The sequence below is a fragment of the Ammodytes marinus genome (assembly GCF_949987685.1).
Source record: "Ammodytes marinus genome assembly, chromosome: 5".
NCBI classification, from domain to species: Eukaryota; Metazoa; Chordata; class Actinopteri; order Uranoscopiformes; family Ammodytidae; genus Ammodytes; species Ammodytes marinus.
In genome coordinates, this window is record NC_137234.1 from 4744297 (window position 1) to 4764296 (window position 20000).

Here is a 20000-nt window from a genome sequence, read left to right on the forward strand (position 1 = left end):
ATTTTGGCTTGTTCTCACTTCAGGACAGGCCTTTAAAGGAGCTGTTTGAAGGTTAACACTAGGTTTTAAGGTTCAGGTATGAATTAGGTTTATGTTAGGGTTAGTGTAAGGGTTGGGGTTAGGCATTTAGTTTGGATGGTTAGGGATAGAATAGGGGTTAGGGAATGCATTATGTCAATGAATGTCCTCACAAGTATAGCCGTACAAATGTCTGTCTATCTGTCTGAGTGAGTGAGTGAGCGAGCGAGTGTCTGTCTGTCTGTCTGTCTGTCTGTCTGTCTCTCTCTCATGTGAACTTCTCCTCTTGCCTTTCAGATGGACGAGGCTGGAGATTGCTGTCAACTTCCTCAATCTTCCTCCCACGGCAACTGGAAGGTTCCGCGTTGCCTGACCAAAGTTGCCCTGAGCGCTCTGGGAGCAACTTTTCTGTTGCTTCTCTTCAAAGTTTCCACGGGCAAAGTCAACCTGCAGATGTACAAGAGTGTGTGTTAGACAATAGGACGGGTTTCCTCAGTTAGTTAACGAGCAATTTATTATGATACATTAAGTTTTTTGATACCTATACAGCCGCGGGAAAAAAAATTTAAGAGACCACTCCAAATGTTCAGTGTCTCTCGTTCTACTCTTTAAAGGCACATGTTTGAGTAGAATTAACATTTTGGTTTTTATAATATAAACTACTGGCAACATTTCTACCAAATTCACAATAGAAATATTGTCATTAAAGAGCATTTTTCAATAAGTAATGTAGAGATGAAGATTTAAGAACAATCCAGACTGGTCTCTTAATTTTTTCCCTGGCTGTAAGATTGACATATTTTGATTATGGAAGGACTGATAATACGTTTAAAGACCTACTTCACCGGTTTGAATATGAAGGTGTATTGAATTCTGAGATCCTATGTAGTATAAATGTGCAAAAAAAAACTTACTTTATAAATATTACTGTGATGTCTTTTACGGTGACATCACAGTAATATTTACAAAGTAATTTTTTTTTAACCCTATATTTCTCTTTCACGAGAAAGAGAAATATAGGGTTAAAAAAAACACTCTTTCTGCCTTTTCTCAGGCTAGGATGAACCGATTTCAATTTTTTTCGCACATTTATACTACATAGGATCTCAGAATTCAATACACCTTCATATTCAAACCGGTGAAGTAGGCCTTTAAGGACATTGTTAGACGAGACGGGTCTTTATTTATTTTTTATTTTTTTGATGATGATGATGTAACACTTTTATTATTTTGCACTTGGATGGGACTCGTCTCTCAGTTCAGTTTTGAAGTGAGTTTTGTTTTTTTACGTTTAAAAAGTTTAAGGCGGAATTAAAGTTTCATTATGAGAAATGATATCTCGCATATCGTCAAATAAAAGATTGGAATCCAGAGTTTTCTTTTTCCTACCAACCACCTCTTAAGTAGGGATGCACCGATCCACTATTTTTAGTTCCGATCCGATATCTGGGTTTTGGATATCGGCCGATACCGATACTGTCCGATACGATATCATAATTATTATTAAAAAAAAATGTTGGTGTTGATGTTATGTGTAAGGCTAGGAAGGGTTAAGCAATTCTAATTTAAAAGAGCAAGATATATACACAAATGCATATAGGTTTATCTTAAAGGCAGAATTATAGTCACACAAAAAAAATCCTTCTCAATGATCACTTCTGCCCCACTAGAATGTGTGTTGGTGTGTTTATCTGCAGTCTCTCAGGCTGTATTTTACATAGTAGAATTTGTCACAGTGCAGAAGCCTCTCCACTTCCTTGACTTGGATTAGCTTTGGTTTGCTCACTGGCTAACAAACTGGTACTGTATGTCTAACTAGAAAGTGGGTTTTTTTAATATTGGAGCTGACAGTCCGATATCCGATACGCAGATTTCGGCCATATCGGACCCGATACTTGATCGGATCAGCCCCATGCCTACTCTAAAGCTCACGTTTAGGGGCGCACTGGTTTAGTTTAGTTTTATTTGTGCAGATAAACAAGATTAAAATGGCACAAAGATGCACATAGACATAAATAAATGCACGGGTGGGACAAAAGAAACCCTGAGGGACTTATAAAGGATGCCCACCTAACATTAAAATACAATAAGGTAAGAAAATAAATAAATAAAAAGAACGGTTGAGCGCGTAGCATTGAGGCTAAGCACTTTTTGCAACGGGTTCGACTCCGGTCAGGCACACAAACACAATTTTTTTTTTGTTGAACATGTCTGTTTATTTCATTTAACTTTTACTTAAGGGAAGTCTCAGTATGCTGGGCTCAAATATTTTGTTTGTGTGTGTCTCTGTTTCTGTGTGTCTCTCAGTGTGTGTGTGTGTGTGAGAGAGAGAGAGAGAGAGTCGGTGTGTGTGTGTGTGTGAGAGAGAGAGAGCTTTAAATCTCCTTGTTGTTTTATGGGGGTTTTTTCTTCCACGGAGATCATGGGAAAAGATCCAATTTGTCCATTAATCTGGTTGAGGGTCTGTGGACCTCCACACACACCCGGCTCAGATCAAAGATGGACGAAACGCAGTGTGACAGTGGTACAGATTTCCAAATATGTGTGTGTGTGTGTGTGTGTGTCAGTTTGTGTGTGTGTTTCTAAGTGTGTGTGAGAGAGAGAGCTTTAAATCTTGTTTTATGTATTTTCCAATTGTGTGTGTGTGTGTGTGTGTGAATACGTGTCAGTGTGTGTGTCTGTGCGTCTAAGTGTGTGTGTCTGTGCGTCTAAGTGTGTGTGTCTGTGCGTCTAAGTGTGTGTGTGTGTGTCTGTGCGTCTAAGTGTGTGTGTGTGTGTGCATGTGTGTGTCAGTCTGTGTGTGTGTGTGTGCATGTGTGTGTGTCTGTGCGTCTAAGTGTGTGTGTCTGTGCGTCTAAGTGTGTGTCTGTGTGTGTGCATGTGTGTGTCAGTCTGTGTGTGTGTGTGTGTGTGTGTTTAAGTGCCCAGATCAAAGATTGAGGAAACGCAGTGTGACAGTGGGACGGATTTCCCCAGGAGACTTCAAACGGAAGCGATAGATAATCCAATCGAAATGGACACATCACCTTTGGGTGCTGCTTTGGGAGAATAGAGTTTTTTTTGTCTTTAAAGTCTCGGTAAATCCTGGTCTAAAATTATATTGTGTTACCAGCACATACTTTAAGGGCACATTGTGTAACATTTTAAGTAATTTAGTAGCTAAAATCAATATCCTCATTCATAAATACCTGTATGTCCTCATTGGTGTAAAATCACCTCTGCCAATAATCTGAATTATCCTCCTGAGTGGAAAATTACAAATATTAATGTTACATTTTGTCCATTGAGCGGGCAAGTCGTATGGAGGAATCCATGTTTTTGGAATGTCATCAGGTGCATTGTTTAAAATTTAGAATTGTTCTTGTCCTTGAAGGCCACTGTAGCTTCTGTTATTATTCTAAAGGGTTGGGGTTACCCAGGGAGTGTTGCTTTCTAGAACTTTCTTGATGATGTCATATTACACACTGCATCTTTAAAGTCTCTGTAAAATTGTATTGTGTTACCAGCACATAGGCTTTAAGTCATTTGGGCTAAAAAGTGTGAATTTCGTACACTTTATTTATCTTTTTAAATACAACTTTTACTGTGATTTACTTAAAAGGTGGAGTCAGGGATTGCCTAGTTTCTAAAATCTAGTTTTATACACGGCCTAGACCTATGACATCAAAGTTCGGTGTCTCAATACGCTTTTTACAGAAATCGTATTTTAAATAAACGTTCATAAATGTTTTTTAAATTTTCAGGTAGCTTTTTGTTTTTTACTTCAAACAGTTTTCCAGGGATCACATTTTCCTATGACGAAAGTTCTTGTTTATTCAGTTATGAGAATAAAACCTGATAATATTTTCCCTTCTCTGACACACCCAAAGTGACGTGGTGCACCTTTAACCGTCATTCCTGAGTTATGAGTGGGTCGGACTGAGTGATGCTTTGTATAAGGATGTAAAATAACAATGCGTCATGCTGTCGGGATCACAAATATTTGGCACCTGAGTGTCAGTTGGGTATGGCAATGCGTTCACCTTTAAACCTGCAGTGTGTAGAATTTTGGGTTTAGAAAGGGTCTCATATATGTCCATATTTCTGCATATTTTGGACCAAGGCCTAGTGCCGCCATCTTGAAAGTGTCATAGTTGGAATGTCATCAGGTGCATTGTTTAAAATTTAGAATTGTTCTTGTCCTTGAAGGCCACTGTAGCTTCTGTTATTATTCGAAAGGGGTGGGGTTACCCAGGGAGCGTTGCATTCTAGAACTTTGTAGAACTTTCTTGATGATGTCATGTCATATTACACACTGCACCTTTAAAGGTGGAGTCAGCTATTCTGGGGAATGCTTGTTGACTAAAAAAAAACATTGTTAATACCCAGCTTAGGCTCTGTAAACGGGGATGTAAACAGCAACATGCCCGTTTACAGAGCCTAGGTATTTACACTAGATTTTTCCTCAGTGCACACAATAGGCCTATGGACAGGTAGCGGATATAATTCACTGATTTTGACAACAAGCTTTCTCCAGAATCGCTGACGCCACCTTTTAAGTAAATCACAGTAAAAGTTGAATTTAAAGAATAATTATTTGAATAAATGTACGAAAGTCACACTGTTTAGCCAAAATGACTTCAAGTATGTTCTGGTAAAACAATCTGATTCATAAACATAGAAGAGCATATCTTTTTTAAACCGAATTTGCCTTAAAAATCACTACAATGTTTGCTAGTTCCCCTTGGCTACAGCTAAGGTGCGTGCGATTTTCGGCAGGCATGCAGAACTGAGCATAACACCATGAACCTTAACCTTCCTTTCCTACACGTTACGGTGAAGTTTGGAGTGAAGAACATAAGAAAATGGGGTGCGCCCGTAGCTCAGTTGGTAGGGCGTCCCCCTCCCCCCCATGGGCCTCGGCCAGTAGCGGACACGGGTACGATTCCAGCCCGCGGTCGTTCTCTGCATGTCACTCCCCTCTCTGCCCCATTTCAATTCTGTCTCTACACTGTCAATAAAGCATAAAAATGCCAAATATCTTAAAAAAAAGAACATAAAAAATAATAATACATAGTGTTAATGCTATATAAGTGATAATCATAGAGCCATGCTAAAATAATAAGGTAGGCTGTATTAAGAATAAAAAATAAATTTAATAATTAATAGTCTAGAAAAAAACTAATTTGGACAAGCAGGGATGGGTGTATGTCTAGTAACCTACAGCTCTGGAAAAAAATTAAGAGACCACTCCAACTGTTCAGTGTCTCTCGTTTTACTGTTTATAGGCATATGTTTGAGTAGAATAGACATTTTGGTTTTATAAAATAAACTACTGACAACATTTCTAACAAATTCCAATACATGTTTTGTCATTAAAGAGCCTTTCCACTAAGTAATGTAGAGATGAAGATTTAAGAAAAATCCAGACTGGTCTCTTAATTTTTTCCGGAGCTGTAGGCCTATTTATAAAGGTGCATGCGTGCAATTTTCGGCAGGTATGCAGAACAGGACATTACACCATGCACCGTATCCTTCCGTAGCCTACACGCTACAGTAAAGTTTTGAGTGAAGAAGAAGAAGAAGCCCTCTATGCATGAGTCGCTTGGACCATCAGCAGCGGAGCTACAGATCTGGCCTCGTGCCAAGCCCGTCTGGTGTCAAACCAGCCCGAACAGATACTCCTAGACGTCTCATTTCTTCACCTCATTCCTGAGACGGTCCCTCTCTCTCTCTCTCTCTCTCTCTTCTCTCTCTCTTCTCTCCCTCCCTCTCTCTCTCTCTCTTCTCTCTCTCTCCCTCCCTCTATCTCCCCCCTCTCCCTCCCTGTCTCTCTCCGTCTATCTCTCTCTTCTCTCTCTCCCCCCTCTCCCTCCCTGTCTCTCTCTCCGTCTCTCTCTCTCTCCCTCTCCCTGTCTCTCTCCGTCTCCGTCTCTCTCTCTCCCTCCCTGTCTCTCTCCCTCTATCTCTCTCCGTCTCTCTCTCCCTCTATCTCTCTCCGTCTCTCTCTCCCTCCCTCCCTCTCTCTCTCTCTCTCCCTCCCTCCCTCTCTCTCTCTCTCTCTCTCTCTGCCCACCCCTTGTGTAAAGCAATTTAAACCTGATAGCTCATCATCTCCACTGAAAATATTTGCTCGTCTATTAAGAACAGACAGTCGCTCGCTCCTCCGTACTTTCTCTCTCTCTCTCTCTCTCTCTCTATCTCTCTCTCTCTCTTTATCTCTCTCCCTCTCTGTCTCTCTCTCTCTCTTTCACACAAGCGCTTTGCCACCGTGCAGAGAAGAGCACGAGCGCGCTAACTGAAATGGCTTTTACGCACACAATTTCCAACGTCCTCCAACTGTCCTTTTGTGATGCTATAACAGGCGACATTAGTTAATTCAAATTTTTTATATTTTGGAAAGGCCTATTCGACAAATTCTCGTATTTTTTTTTTCTTTTTCTTTTTTCTCAAATGTTTTATATTTTTATCTGGTCCCTGGAAATGCTTCGTCCGGATCCATAGAGGACCAAACGTTTTGGTTTAATATGAACTTATTGCCGAGTGGAATATGTTTTTATTTATCTGTAGCGATCTGCTGGATGACGGCCGATGTCGACGCGTCATGGTGGTAAGTAGCCTACAATGCATTTTTTTTTTTTTATTATTATTTTTTTATTAAATGCAATTGCAAAAGGCACATGCGCTGAAGGCATGACTTTTAAAAAAACTGGCACATTTATACCGACGTGCAAGTTAAATAGTGCATTTAACTGGTGTGGAATTATCTCGTATCTCTAGTTCCATCCTTCGTTTAATTAATGTTAGAAAAATATGTAAAAAAAAAATGTCTAAATTACCTTCAAATCTGTCTCATAACTATTTAGTTTTTAATCAGACATGTCCCAGAGATGAGATGAGATATCGAGTGACTAAATTCCACCTCCATGATTTTCAAACGCTGTATTTTTCTAAAAGTTTGAAGACTGGGGGGGAGACATATTTGGACACGATACGAGGTCCAGAATAAAGTCATTTGATATAATTGAATTTCTCTATATTTGCTTTCTCTCGCTCTAATGAATAGTTGCAAATGTTCCAACCCTTCAATCTTCCTCTGATACTGACCTGGTATTTGTACAGATACATTTCCATCATTTCAATGCGCTCTATTTTTAAATTCTTTCGCTCGTTTTTTTTTTTTTTTCCCCTAAATTGTTTAAGAAAATCTGTGCCAGTCTTTCAACACGTAGTCCTGCAGGTACATGGGAGTGTGTGGACATGTTGGGAGCGAATTTCAACACACGTTTCTCATTACAACACCCTCTGGCCCTGAATATTTTATTATCTTTTTATCGAATTTTTTCGGTGTCTGCAGAAGTTAAGCCGCAAGTTATCCTACAAAGCGTTAGTCTGTCTTCTCGGCTGGAGGCATATCTAGTTATTTTTGCACTTTAGTTGATAGAATATGTTTTTTTTTTTACATTTTTGTTTTTAAAATCACTTTTTGTCCAGCTTTACACTCTTCCATTCCTCGGTTAAAGGTGGAGTCAGTGATTCTGGAGAACGCTTGCTGTCAAAAATCAGTGAATATCTCCTCATGATCCACTTACCTGTCTGTTCTGTGTGCCATGGTTAATACACAGCCTAGGCTCAGTAAACGGGCATGTTGCTAGCTACAGTGGCCCCCCTTTACATACCAGTTAACAGAACCTAGAACCCCCCCCCGCCCCCCAAATGTTCACAACATCCCGGGTCTGGTAATTAGACTGTAAGGTGGTTCTTCTTTGTTTACACGCCTGTTTACAGAACCTAGGCTGTGCTTTTTTTTCCAGCGCACACACAGTACAGACAGGTAGCGGATCATGAGGAGATATTCACTGATTTTGACAACTAGCTTTTTCCATAATCGCTGACTCAAGAATACATCTTCCCTCCCTCCCTCTGTCTGTCTGTCTGTCTGTCTGTATCTCTGTCTGTCTCTCTCCCTCTCTCTCCCTCCTTCCCACCCCCTCCCTCCCTTCCCTCCCCCTCCTTCCTTCCTCCCTCCCTCCCTCTCCCTCCCCCCTCCCTCCCCCTCTCAACCTCCCTCTCCCTCTCTCCCCCTTCCCTCTCTCCCCCCCTCCTTCCCTCCCTCCCTCCCCCCCCTCCCTCCCTCCCTCCCTCCCAGGTACATGGGCACCTTAGGGTCCCAGGTGATGTGCGACAACATCCCGGGCCTGGTGAACAAACAGCGTCAGCTCTGCCGACAGCATCCCACGGTGATGCAGGCCATCGGGGCCGGGATGAAGGACTGGATCTCAGAGTGCCAGCACCAGTTCAGAAACCACCGCTGGAACTGTAACACGACCGCCAGGGATCACAACCTGTTTGGACGCCTGTTGCTACGCAGTGAGTAGCTGTGTGTGTGGGGGGGGGAGCTGTGTGTGTGTGTGTGGGAGGGGGGGGGGGGCTGTGTGTGGGGGGAGGGAGGGGGGGCTGTGTGTGTGTGTGTGTGTGTGTGACTGTAACACCACCGCCAGGGATCACAACCTGTTTGGACGCCTGTTGCTACGAGGGGACGGAGGGGGGCTGTGTGTGTGTGTGTGTGTGTGTGTGTGTGTGTGTATGTGAGTGTGTCTGTGCGTGCGTGTCCTCTGGGTGAGATGAGAATGGATACAGAATGATTTGGAGGGGGTGTGGGGGGGCGGTATGGCAGCTATAACAAACTGGTGTCACCCTGCCCTGACACTGGCGCAGGAGCTCAAGAAGCGCCCACAAAATGTGTCAGTTGTTGATTCTACTGCTAAGAAAAAACCTGGACGTACAGGCGCGATCACCGAAGGCTTAACCTCATGTAGATGCACCGACAGTGTTGTTGTTGTAATTACTCAGAATTCCACATGGGGGCGACAGAAATTTACACACTATAGCTTTAAAAGCATCTTATACGTGATATGAAGACTTCAGGCTCTGTCATAAGTCTGACACTGCTGGGCTAGGAATAGAAAGTTAGTGAATAGATTGCCTGCAGCAGTAGACAGTTAATGCTGGGCGGTGTTAAAGGTGCAGTGTGTAATATGACATCATCAAGTAAGTTCTAGAAAGTTCTAGAATGCAACGCTCCCTGGGTAACCCCAACCCTTTTGAATAATAACAGAAGCTACAGTGGCCTTCAAGGACAAGAACAGTTCTAAATTTTAAAAAATGCACCTGATGACATTCCAACTATGACACTTTCAAGATGGCGGCACTAGGCCTTGGTCCAAGATATGCAGAAATATGGACATATATGAGACCCTTTCTAAGGGAAAAAATCTTTTCAGCTATTATGCACTAAATTAAATGTACTTATGGATATTATAATTACTTTCTACAAAATCTGCTAGGAAATAAAACCCACAATTCTACACACTGCAGGTTTAAAGCTATTGAGCCATTAAGTTTTCCTAACTTTCCTCACCTATACAATGTTCCAGTTAGGAATAGGACAGGACACTGGCATAGCACTAGTACATTACTATGTATTATAAACCTGCAGTGTGTAGAATTGTGGGTTTTATTTCCAAGCATATTTTATTTCTGCATATTTTGGACCAAGGCCTAGTGCCGCCATCTTGAAAGTGTCATAGTTGGAATGTCATCAGGTGCATTGTTTAAAATTTAGAATTGTTCTTGTCCTTGAAGGCCACTGTAGCTTCTGTTATTATTCAAAAGGGGTGGGGTTACCCAGGGAGCGTTGCATTCTAGAACTTTGTAGAACTTTCTTGATGATGTCATATTACACACTGCACCTTTTAAGCTTAAGGTCATTCTGTGCTTACGGCATCTTTTGGGAATTGAACCCGTGCAACGCAAGATCATGTGTGTGTTGTTACGTCACACCGATCTATTTACAGTGCGTAGTTGACAATACGCCTCACAGCTATTGAGCCATTAAGTTTTCCTAACTTTCCTCACCTATACAATGTTCCAGTTAGGAATGTGTATGTATTATAAAGCTATAGTGCGTATTTTTTTTTAAATTACCTACCCAATGTTCCGGCAGAATGCTGACGAATCCAAACAATTTGGTTGGTTTCCAGAGTGTTGGGTAGATTTATTGCGAGAGATATGCCCTGCGTTCCAAATCACATACTCTTTCTTTTTTACTACACTACATACTAAAGTACAGAAGAGTTTTAGGGCCACAGACAGGAGAGAAAGAAAAAAAATCAGATAAGGAAGATTTTTTTTTTTCAATATGTCGAGAAATGTCAAGAATAAAGACGAATACTCCAAAATGCTGTTGGAGTTAGTGGGGTCATTTTTGTATTTTCAGCATACTACAATTGACCTGCATGTAGTGGGACATCCTAAATCTTTTTCTGGCGTACTAAATAGTAGGAAAGTATGGGGATTGGAATTGTCAGGGATTTTCTTTGTTTGCCAGCGGTCGGATCGAGTTTCACAGCTAGATAGATGGATAGATAGATAGATAGATAGATAGATAGATAGATAGATAGATAGATAGATAGATAGATAGATAGATAGATAGATAGATAGATAGATAGATAGATAGATAGATAGATAGATAGATAGATAGATAGATAGATAGATAGATAGATAGATAGATAGATAGATAGATAGATAGATAGTACCACTTTACGATCTTACATTCATCAGCTGTGATGCATACGACCGGTTTCTCCGCTAGTTAGTTCGTGGGCTAACGTGCAATTTGTTACTTTGTTACAGCAACATTATGACTTTAGAGTTACTGTTGAAACGATCTGTCATTGAAATATATATATGTTTTTTTTAAGATTATTCTTGTGCATTTTTCAAGCTTTATTAGATAGTACAGTTGAAATGGGGAGACAGAGAGAGAGAGAGAGAGAGAGAGAGAGAGATAGAGGGGGGATGACCTGCAGTAAAGGTCCACGGGTCGGATTTGAACCCGCGACCACTGCAACGAAGGCCAGAGACAATATCTTACACGCTCTATCCACTAACTTCCCGTGGACCTTTACTGCAGGACACCCCTCCCTCTCTCTCTCTCTCTCTCTCTCTCTCTCTCTCTCTCTCTCTCTCTCTCTCTCTCTCTCTCCCTCTCCTCTCTCTCTCTCTCCCCATTTCAACTCTGTACCATCTAATAAAGCTTGGATATGCCAAAAAAATTATCTTAAAAAAAAAAGAAGAAAAAAAAGCAGCCACTCAAGTGATGTTAAAGCATCCTGTCACATTAGTCAGGATGTCACTTTGCGTTCAGTAGCTTTTAAAATCTGTCTATCCCTCCTGCTGAGACGTGTTAATACAAGTCATAATCCTCTTTTTATTGCACACGCACACACACACACACACACACACACACACACACACACACACACACACACACACACACACACACACACACACACACACACACGCACACGCACACGCACACGCACACACACACACACACGTCACTTCATTTTTTTTTTTCCATATCACCATGGACGTTCCTCTTCTCCCATGCCCTGAGAATTCAAAATTTAACCTGTGGGGTGGATCCTTTGGACTTAAAATCGTTTCATGTTAGAGTTTAAGGGGTGAGGGGGGGGGGGGTTTTCGCCGTTAAGGGGGGGGGGGCCCCTAATCAGCCGTGTGGTATTCGGACCTCCCAGTCTTGGATAGTCCCGGCCGCGTTTACACACACACACACACACACTGAGAGAGACACACACACACACACTGAGAGAGACACACACACACACACTGAGAGAGACACACACACACACACTGAGAGAGACACACACACACACACTGAGAGAGACACACACACACACACTGAGAGACACACACACACAGACGGACACACACACACACACACACACACACTGAGACACACACACATTGAGACACAGACACACACACACATTGAGAAACGCACACATTGAGACACACACACACATGCACGCATTGAGGCACACACGCGCACACACACACACATTGAGATACACACACACACACACACACACACACACACACACACACACACACACACACACACACAGTATTATATCAAGAGAGAGAGCCCATCGTCAGAAGCTTCTTATTGTCAATTGTCAGAGCGCTAATTTCAAACAATTACACACAGAAGGTTTTAAGCTGCTGTCAGTGTTCTCCTCATTGACCCTGTTAGCCACGCTCAGCTGCTGCACACACACACACTGAGAGACACACACACACACACACACACACACACAGACACTGAGAGAGAGACACACACACACACACACACACACACACACACACTGAGAGAGACACACACATTGAGAGAGACACACAGACTGAGAGAGACACACAGACTGAGAGAGACACACACACACTGAGAGAGACACACAGACACACTGAGAGATACACACACACACACACACACTGAGAGAGACACACAGACACACTGAGAGAGACACACACACTGAGAGAGACACACAGACACACAGATGGACACACACACACTCTGAGAGAGACACACACACACTGAGAGAGACACACAGACACACTGAGAGAGACACACAGACACACTGAGAGAGACACACACACACTGAGAGACACACACACACACTGAGAGAGACACACAGACACACTGAGAGAGACACACACACTGAGAGAGACACACACACACTGAGAGAGACACACAGACACACTGAGAGAGACACACACACACTGAGAGAGACACACAGACACACTGAGAGAGACACACACACACTGAGAGAGAGACACACACACACACTGAGAGAGACACACAGACACACTGAGAGAGACACACACACTGAGAGAGACACACACACACTGAGAGAGACACACACACACTGAGAGAGACACACACACACTGAGAGAGACACACAGACACACTGAGAGAGACACACACACACACTGAGAGAGACACACACACTGAGAGAGACACACAGACACACTGAGAGAGACACACACACACTGAGAGAGACACACAGACACACTGAGAGAGACACACACACACACACACACACACACATACACACATACACTGAGAGAGAGACACACACACACACACATACACACATACACACACACTGAGAAAGATACACACACACACACACACACTGAGAGAGACACACACACAGACAGACACACACACACTGAGACACGCACACATTGAGGCACACACACAGACGGACACACACACACACAGACGGACACATTGAGACACACACACACAAACACACACACACACACACACACTCCCACAACCCTAATACTCCTCTGTACCTTTCTGACTTTATATAAATCAAATCATTTATGAAACAATGAACAAATGTTTCCATTCATCGTTAGTTGCGGTTCTAAACGTGTCCAGAATCCACATGTTTTTATTGCTGCCACTGTGTCGTCTTCACATGTGTCAGCAGGGTTCAACTCACACACACACACACACACACACTCACTCACTCACTCACTCACTCACTCACTCACTCACTCACTCACTCACTCACTCACTCACTCACTCACTCACTCACTCACTCACTCACTCACTCACTCACTCACTCACTCACTCACACACTCACACTCACACTCACACTCACACTCACACTCACACTCACACTCACACTCACACAGTAACTTTTAAATGTTTCTGAAACAGTCTAATTTTTCCTCTGATGATCATAAATGACCTTTAACAGCAAAACGAGACCATCAGTGAAAACATCGCCAAATACTGTTGCACACAGAGTATACTTTCTGACTGGGGAGGTTGAAAGTTTTACGAGACACACACACACGCACACACACACACACACACACTCACACACACTCTCACACACACACACACACACACACACGCACACGCACACACACACCCTTTGATCTCAGATCTCTGATCAGTTACATGTGAAGGCAGATAAAGGCGTTGCTGGTAAACTGTCTCTCCGTCTTGGAGGTAGATGAAGCGAGTTTTTTCTCTTCATGCCTCGAGTCGCGTCAATTGAAAGTTTCTAGCAGACAGCAACACACACGGGTCATGCAGGTGTACACACACACACACTGAGAGAGAGACACACACACACACACACACTGAGAGAGACACACACACACACAAACAAACACGGGTCATGCAGGTAGCTAGCAGTGACAGCCAAGCATTTAAAAGGATAGCTCTGTTTCTTCATGGCTCCAAACTAACCTAGTGTTAACCCTCAAACGGGCATCCTGTATTTGGCACTGACACACACACACACACACACACACACACACACACACACACACACACACACACACACACACACACACACACACACACACACACACACACACACACACACACACACACACACACACACACACACACACACACACACACACTAGTACTTCTATCACTCATAATAATGAAATAATGCTTTCCCTAGCCCCTTACCCTAACCATCAGAACTAAATGCCTAACCCCAACCCTTACACTAACCCTAACATAAACATAATTCATACCTGAACCTTAAAACCTAGTGTTAACCCTCAAACAGCTCCTTTAAAGAAGTGAGGACCAGGCAAAATATCCTCACTTTCAAATAAAAATGCCCTCACTCCTAAGGTCTGAATCTCAAATTGGTTCAGAGACACACACACACAAACACACACACACACACGGAAATTCACACACACACACACACACACACACACGGAAATTCACACACACACACACACACACCGACGGACACAAACACACACACACGCGCAGACACACACACACACAAACACACACACACAAACAGGGGTCATGCAGGTAGCTAGCAGCGACGGCCAAACATTTAAAAGGATAGCTCTGTTTGTAAAGCTTTCATTTTGCCACCAGCCACCAGTCAGTCTGTGGTAAGATACACCAGATCCCAGATCAGCTAGAGATAAAGCAGGTAGATGCACATCACTGGAGGGTATTGATGTAGAGGAGGCGGGTACCAGTAACTGGGGTTATTTGTTGTGTTCTTTATTCCTCAACTTTTGATTTCCAGTATTCCAGGGTTCCCACGGTTATGGAATCCCTGGAAGAGTTATTGAATTGAATTGAATTGAAAATGATTTTATTTCGAACAAGTAAATAATAAAAAATAAAAAAACAATAAAATAAATTAAACAGGTGGACACAGTTACAATAAAGTAATATTTACACACAATGAAAACCACAAATGAAAATAAACTGTCGAACACTTTGCTTTACCTGTTGGAAAAGGGCTGAGAAGAAGAAAACTTGGAAATCTTACGAAAAAAAAAAAGTTTTTCACACTCCGAAATGTTTTGGAAAAGTTTTAGAAATGTTCTTCCAAATGTTCTTGTATTACATTTCTAGTACCTTGACATGTTTTGACTGCTTTACTTATTGTTTTAACTTTTTTTTTTTTTTTTTTTTTGAGATATTTTTTTTTTTGGCATTTTTATGCTTTATTGATAGTGTAGAGACAGAGTTGAAATGGGGCAGAGAGGGGAGTGACATGCAGAGAACGACCGCGGGCTGGAATCGAACCCGGGTCCGCTGCTGGCCGAGGGCCCATGGGGGGGGGGGACGCCCTACCAACTGAGCTAATGGCGCCCCCATTGTTTTAACTTGTTAATACAAATTCCCAAAACATGTCTAACTTTAATCAAAACAGTTCATTGAATGACTAATGAATGAGGGTGGTAGGATGGCCTATTGGCTGGTATTACATCTACGGTGCCCACCATCTCTACCATTGTGTCCTTGAGCAAGACACATCACCCCAAACTGCTCCAGGGGCGCTGTACTATGGCTGACCCTGCGCTCTGACCCCCTCTTGAAAATGCCAAGAAATAATCTTTATAGAAAAAAAAACATTTCCTTCAATTACTTTTAAACTTTACTATGTGGGGCTGCTCCGGTGGCGTAGTGGATAGAGCGCGTACCATATTGGCTCCGGCCTTCGTTGCAGTGGTCGCGGGTTCAAATCCGTCCCGTGGACCTTTACTGCAGGTCATCCCCCCTCTCTCTCTCTCTCTCTCTCTCTATCTCCTCATTTAAACTCTGTACTATCAAATAAAGCTTGAAAATGCCCAAAAAATTATCTTAAAAAAATAAAACTTTACTATGTGACATGTCCCTCTCCCTCCAGGCAGTCGTGAGGTGGCCTTCATGTACGCGCTCTCCTCGGCGGGCGTTGTCTACACGTTGGCGCGCGCCTGCAGCCAGGGGGAGCTGGACTCCTGCTCCTGCGACCCCACTAAGAAGGGCTCGTCCCGGGATGCCAAGGGAAGCTTCGACTGGGGCGGCTGCAGCGACCACGTGGAGCACGCCATGCGCTTCAGCCAGGGCTTTGTGGACGCCAGGGAGAGACGGGAGAGGGACGGACGCGCGCTCATGAACCTGCACAACAACCGCGCCGGCAGGAAGGTGAGGGGCCACTGACTGAATGTTCTTATTTTCTAATGTCTAATCTTGATGTATTTCCTGCCCCTGTAAAGCACTTTGAATGGCCTTGTGTCTGAATTGTGCAAAAGAAATACAGACTTGGCTTGAGGCATATTTCAGGGGCAACCACACTTAATCAATCTAAGATAATTCTACCTTTCTAACCCTAAACATGTCTTCTATCCCCCCCCCCCCCCCCTCCCCCTCCCCCTCTAGGCTGTGAAGCGCTTCATGTCGCTGGAGTGTAAGTGTCACGGTGTCAGTGGCTCCTGCAGCCTGCGGACCTGCTGGCTGGCCATGGCCGACTTCAGACGCACGGGCGACCACCTGCGCAAGAGGTACAACGGGGCGGTGCAGGTGGCCGTCAACCAGTACGGGACGGGGTTCACGGCCGCGCACAGGCACTTCAAGAGACCCAGCAAGAACGACCTGGTCTACTTTGAGGACTCGCCGGACTACTGCATACGGGACCACGAGTCAGGTAAATTAAACTTTAAAGGTCTATGTCACCGGTAGAAATGTGAAGGTGTATTGAACTCTGAGATCCTATGTAGTATAAATGTGTAAAAATGGTAGAAATCGGTTCATCCTAGCCTGAGAAAAGGCAGAAAGAGTGTTTTATGGTCTCACTGTCTAACCATACATTTTCCCATGCGTGATGTCATACATGGTAAAATGTAGGGTTAGGGTTAACAGGACAGCTGGGCCAAGGGAAGACTGAGGGAAGACTGAGGGAAGAAAAGCCGAATTCATTATATCATAACAGCGATTTTATAATGATAGAACACTGTTTCCTAAATTGCTATAGTTAGCCTGCTATCGGTGTATGAATGTGTGTGTGAATGGTAACGTGGGAATGGGAACAGGTCTCCCTTGTAAAAGAGTCTCTGGTCTCAATGGGATTTACCTGTAGAAATAAAGGTTTAAACTAAATTTGAAAACATATACCTATATCTCTTCCCTCTCATGAGCCTGAAGTTTGCATTAGTTTTAGTGTTGAGTTGGCGTTTTAAATACTCCGCTGTGATTGGTCGGTTATTTTAGTCATAATTCTCAGAGAGCTTGTGTTTCCTCAGGAAATCAAGAGCAGCATAATTGGAGTAATGATGTCGCTGCTGTACGTCAGAGGATGTTACTAAGGAGCTGCCAACCTCCCAAAGTCATGCGTCGACTGAAAACAGACTGCTAAACTCTTCTAGTGTGTGCGTGTGTGTCCGTGTGTGTGTGTGTCCGTGTGTTGTCTGCGTGTGTGTGTCCGTTTGTTGTGTGTGTGTGTCTGCGTGTGTGTCCGTGTGTCTTCGTGTGGTGTGTGTGTCTGCGTGTTGTGTGTGTGTGTTGTGTGATCCAACCTGCCACTGAAATATGCCTCTCTTTGCAATCCAATTGTGCCCTTGTGTGTGTGTGTGTGTGTGTGTGTGTGTGTGTGTGTGTGTGTGTGTGTGTGTGTGTGTGTGTGTGTGTGTGTGTGTGTGTGAGTGAGTGAGTGAGTGAGTGAGTGAGTGAGTGAGTGAGTGCGTGCGTGCGTGTGTGTGTGCATGCGTCTGTGTGTGTGTGTGTGCGTGCGTGCGTGTGTGTGTGCGTGTGCTTGCGCTGTATGTAACTGTTGAGTCTTCGTAGCAGTGTATTATTTTGCCAGCGTGGTTTTCGGAGGATCAGTTCTACTATTAATGTCATCCGCTCTTGTTTCCCAGTTTATAAACGGAGACTTAGTGGACGTCACGCTAGATTTCCAGTCACCACTTCAACTGAGTGTACTATATTATTTACAGCGTAGCTATGGAGACGTGGTTTTTTTTTTAGCTTGTATTGACATTTTCTGGTCTCTCTGTGTTTCTGGTCTCTGTGTGTTTCTGGTCTCTGTGTGTTTCTGGTCTCTGTGTGTTTCTGGTCTCTCTGTGTTTCTGGTCTCTGTGTGTTTCTGGTCTCTCTGTTTCTGGTCTCTGTGTTTCTGGTCTCTCTGTGTTTCTGGTCTCTGTGTTTCTGGTCTCTGTGTGTTTCTGGTCTCTCTGTGTTTCTGGTCTCTGTGTGTTTCTGGTCTCTCTCTGTGTGTTTCTGGTCTCTCTCTGTGTTTCTGGTCTCTGTGTGTTTCTGGTCTCTGTGTGTTTCTGGTCTCTCTGTGTTTCTGGTCTCTGTGTGTTTCTGGTCTCTCTCTGTGTGTTTCTGGTCTCTCTCTCTGTGTTTCTGGTCTCTCTCTGTGTTTCTGGTCTCTCTGTGTTTCTGGTCTCTCTCTGTGTTTCTGGTCTCTCTCTGTGTTTCTGGTCTCTCTGTGTTTCTGGTCTCTGTGTGTTTCTGGTCTCTGTGTGTTTCTGGTCTCTCTCTGTGTGTTTCTGGTCTCTCTGTGTTTCTGGTCTCTGTGTGTTTCTGGTCTCTGTGTGTTTCTGGTCTCTCTCTCTGTGTTTCTGGTCTCTCTGTGTGTTTCTGGTCTCTCTGTGTTTCTGGTCTCTCTGTGTTTCTGGTCTCTCTCTGTGTTTCTGGTCTCTCTGTGTTTCTGGTCTCTCTCTGTGTGTTTCTGGTCTCTCTGTGTTTCTGGTCTCTCTGTGTTTCTGGTCTCTCTGTGTTTCTGGTCTCTCTGTGTTTCTGGTCTCTCTCTCTGTGTTTCTGGTCTCTCTGTGTTTCTGGTCTCTCTCTGTGTGTTTCTGGTCTCTCTCTGTGTTTCTGGTCTCTCTGTGTGTTTCTGGTCTCTCTCTGTGTTTCTGGTCTCTCTCTGTGTTTCTGGTCTCTCTGTGTTTCTGGTCTCTGTGTTTCTGGTCTCTCTGTGTTTCTGGTCTCTCTGTGTTTCTGGTCTCTGTGTTTCTGGTCTCTCTGTGTTTCTGGTCTCTCTGTGTTTCTGGTCTCTCTGTGTTTCTGGTCTCTCTCTCTGTGTTTCTGGTCTCTCTGTGTTTCTGGTCTCTCTGTGTTTCTGGTCTCTCTCTCTGTGTTTCTGGTGGGCTTTTTGTGGCGACATGTAGAGCGTCTGTGTTTGTTTTCTAAAGTTATACTCAAAAAACTGTATTAAAAGTGCTCCGAGGAACTTTCAGTTTGTGTTAATCCATTAAAAAAAATATATATAATTAGTTTTTGTGCACCACTGTCACATTGTAGTCAACATTACAATTGACATCTTTCCATGTATCCCTTAGTGTTGATACATTTTTGGAAAGTTTGGTTTAATTCTTGCGACCCCCTTCGGCAAAAGCGGTAGTGTTTTTTTTTATAATTTTTTTGGCATTTTCAAGCTTTATTAGATAGTACAGAGTTGAAATGGGGAGACAGAGAGACAGAGAGAGAGAGAGAGAGGGGGGATGACCTGCAGTAAAGGTCCACGGGTCAAATTTGAACCCACGACCACTGCAGCGAAGGCCTGAGCCAATATGGTACGCGCTCTATCCACTACACCACCGGAGCAGCCCGGTAGTGCTTTTACTTTTTACACAATCTTCTCATATGTTTGGGGTAAAACACTTGTTCTGCAATTTTTTTCTTTTGAACATCTCCGTCACTATTTCGTGATGCAAGCCTTCAGAATGTCCACTAAAGCACTAAAGCATGGCGATTCGATTGCAGCCCAGCTATTGTCTTCTCTGAAATGCCAGCCTCCTGTATTTGGTGTGATGTTATTTTCCCCTTTAGCGGCTGACGTAAGACGGTAGACATT

At 43.4% G+C, this 20000-nt stretch overlaps 2 protein-coding genes across 2 annotated transcripts in view; both read left to right on the forward strand.

Annotated features, from left to right (window-relative positions):
• Positions 1–492, forward strand: part of asz1 (ankyrin repeat, SAM and basic leucine zipper domain containing 1) — a gene marked incomplete at both ends in the record, with an annotated part of 28690 nt that extends 28198 nt beyond the window's left edge. Inside the window, one exon of the mRNA XM_080028506.1 lies at positions 316–492. Coding sequence (XP_079884632.1) covers positions 316–492 — 177 coding nt within the window. The remainder of the gene's footprint in view (positions 1–315) is intronic.
• Positions 493–6524: 6032 nt separating this feature from the next.
• wnt2 (wingless-type MMTV integration site family member 2) overlaps positions 6525–20000 on the forward strand; it is a gene marked incomplete at both ends in the record, with an annotated part of 21166 nt that continues 7690 nt past the window's right edge. Inside the window, 4 exons of the mRNA XM_080028232.1 lie at positions 6525–6607; positions 8147–8367; positions 16071–16348; positions 16583–16847. Of these exons, the coding sequence (XP_079884358.1) occupies positions 6525–6607; positions 8147–8367; positions 16071–16348; positions 16583–16847 (847 nt within the window). The remainder of the gene's footprint in view (positions 6608–8146; positions 8368–16070; positions 16349–16582; positions 16848–20000) is intronic.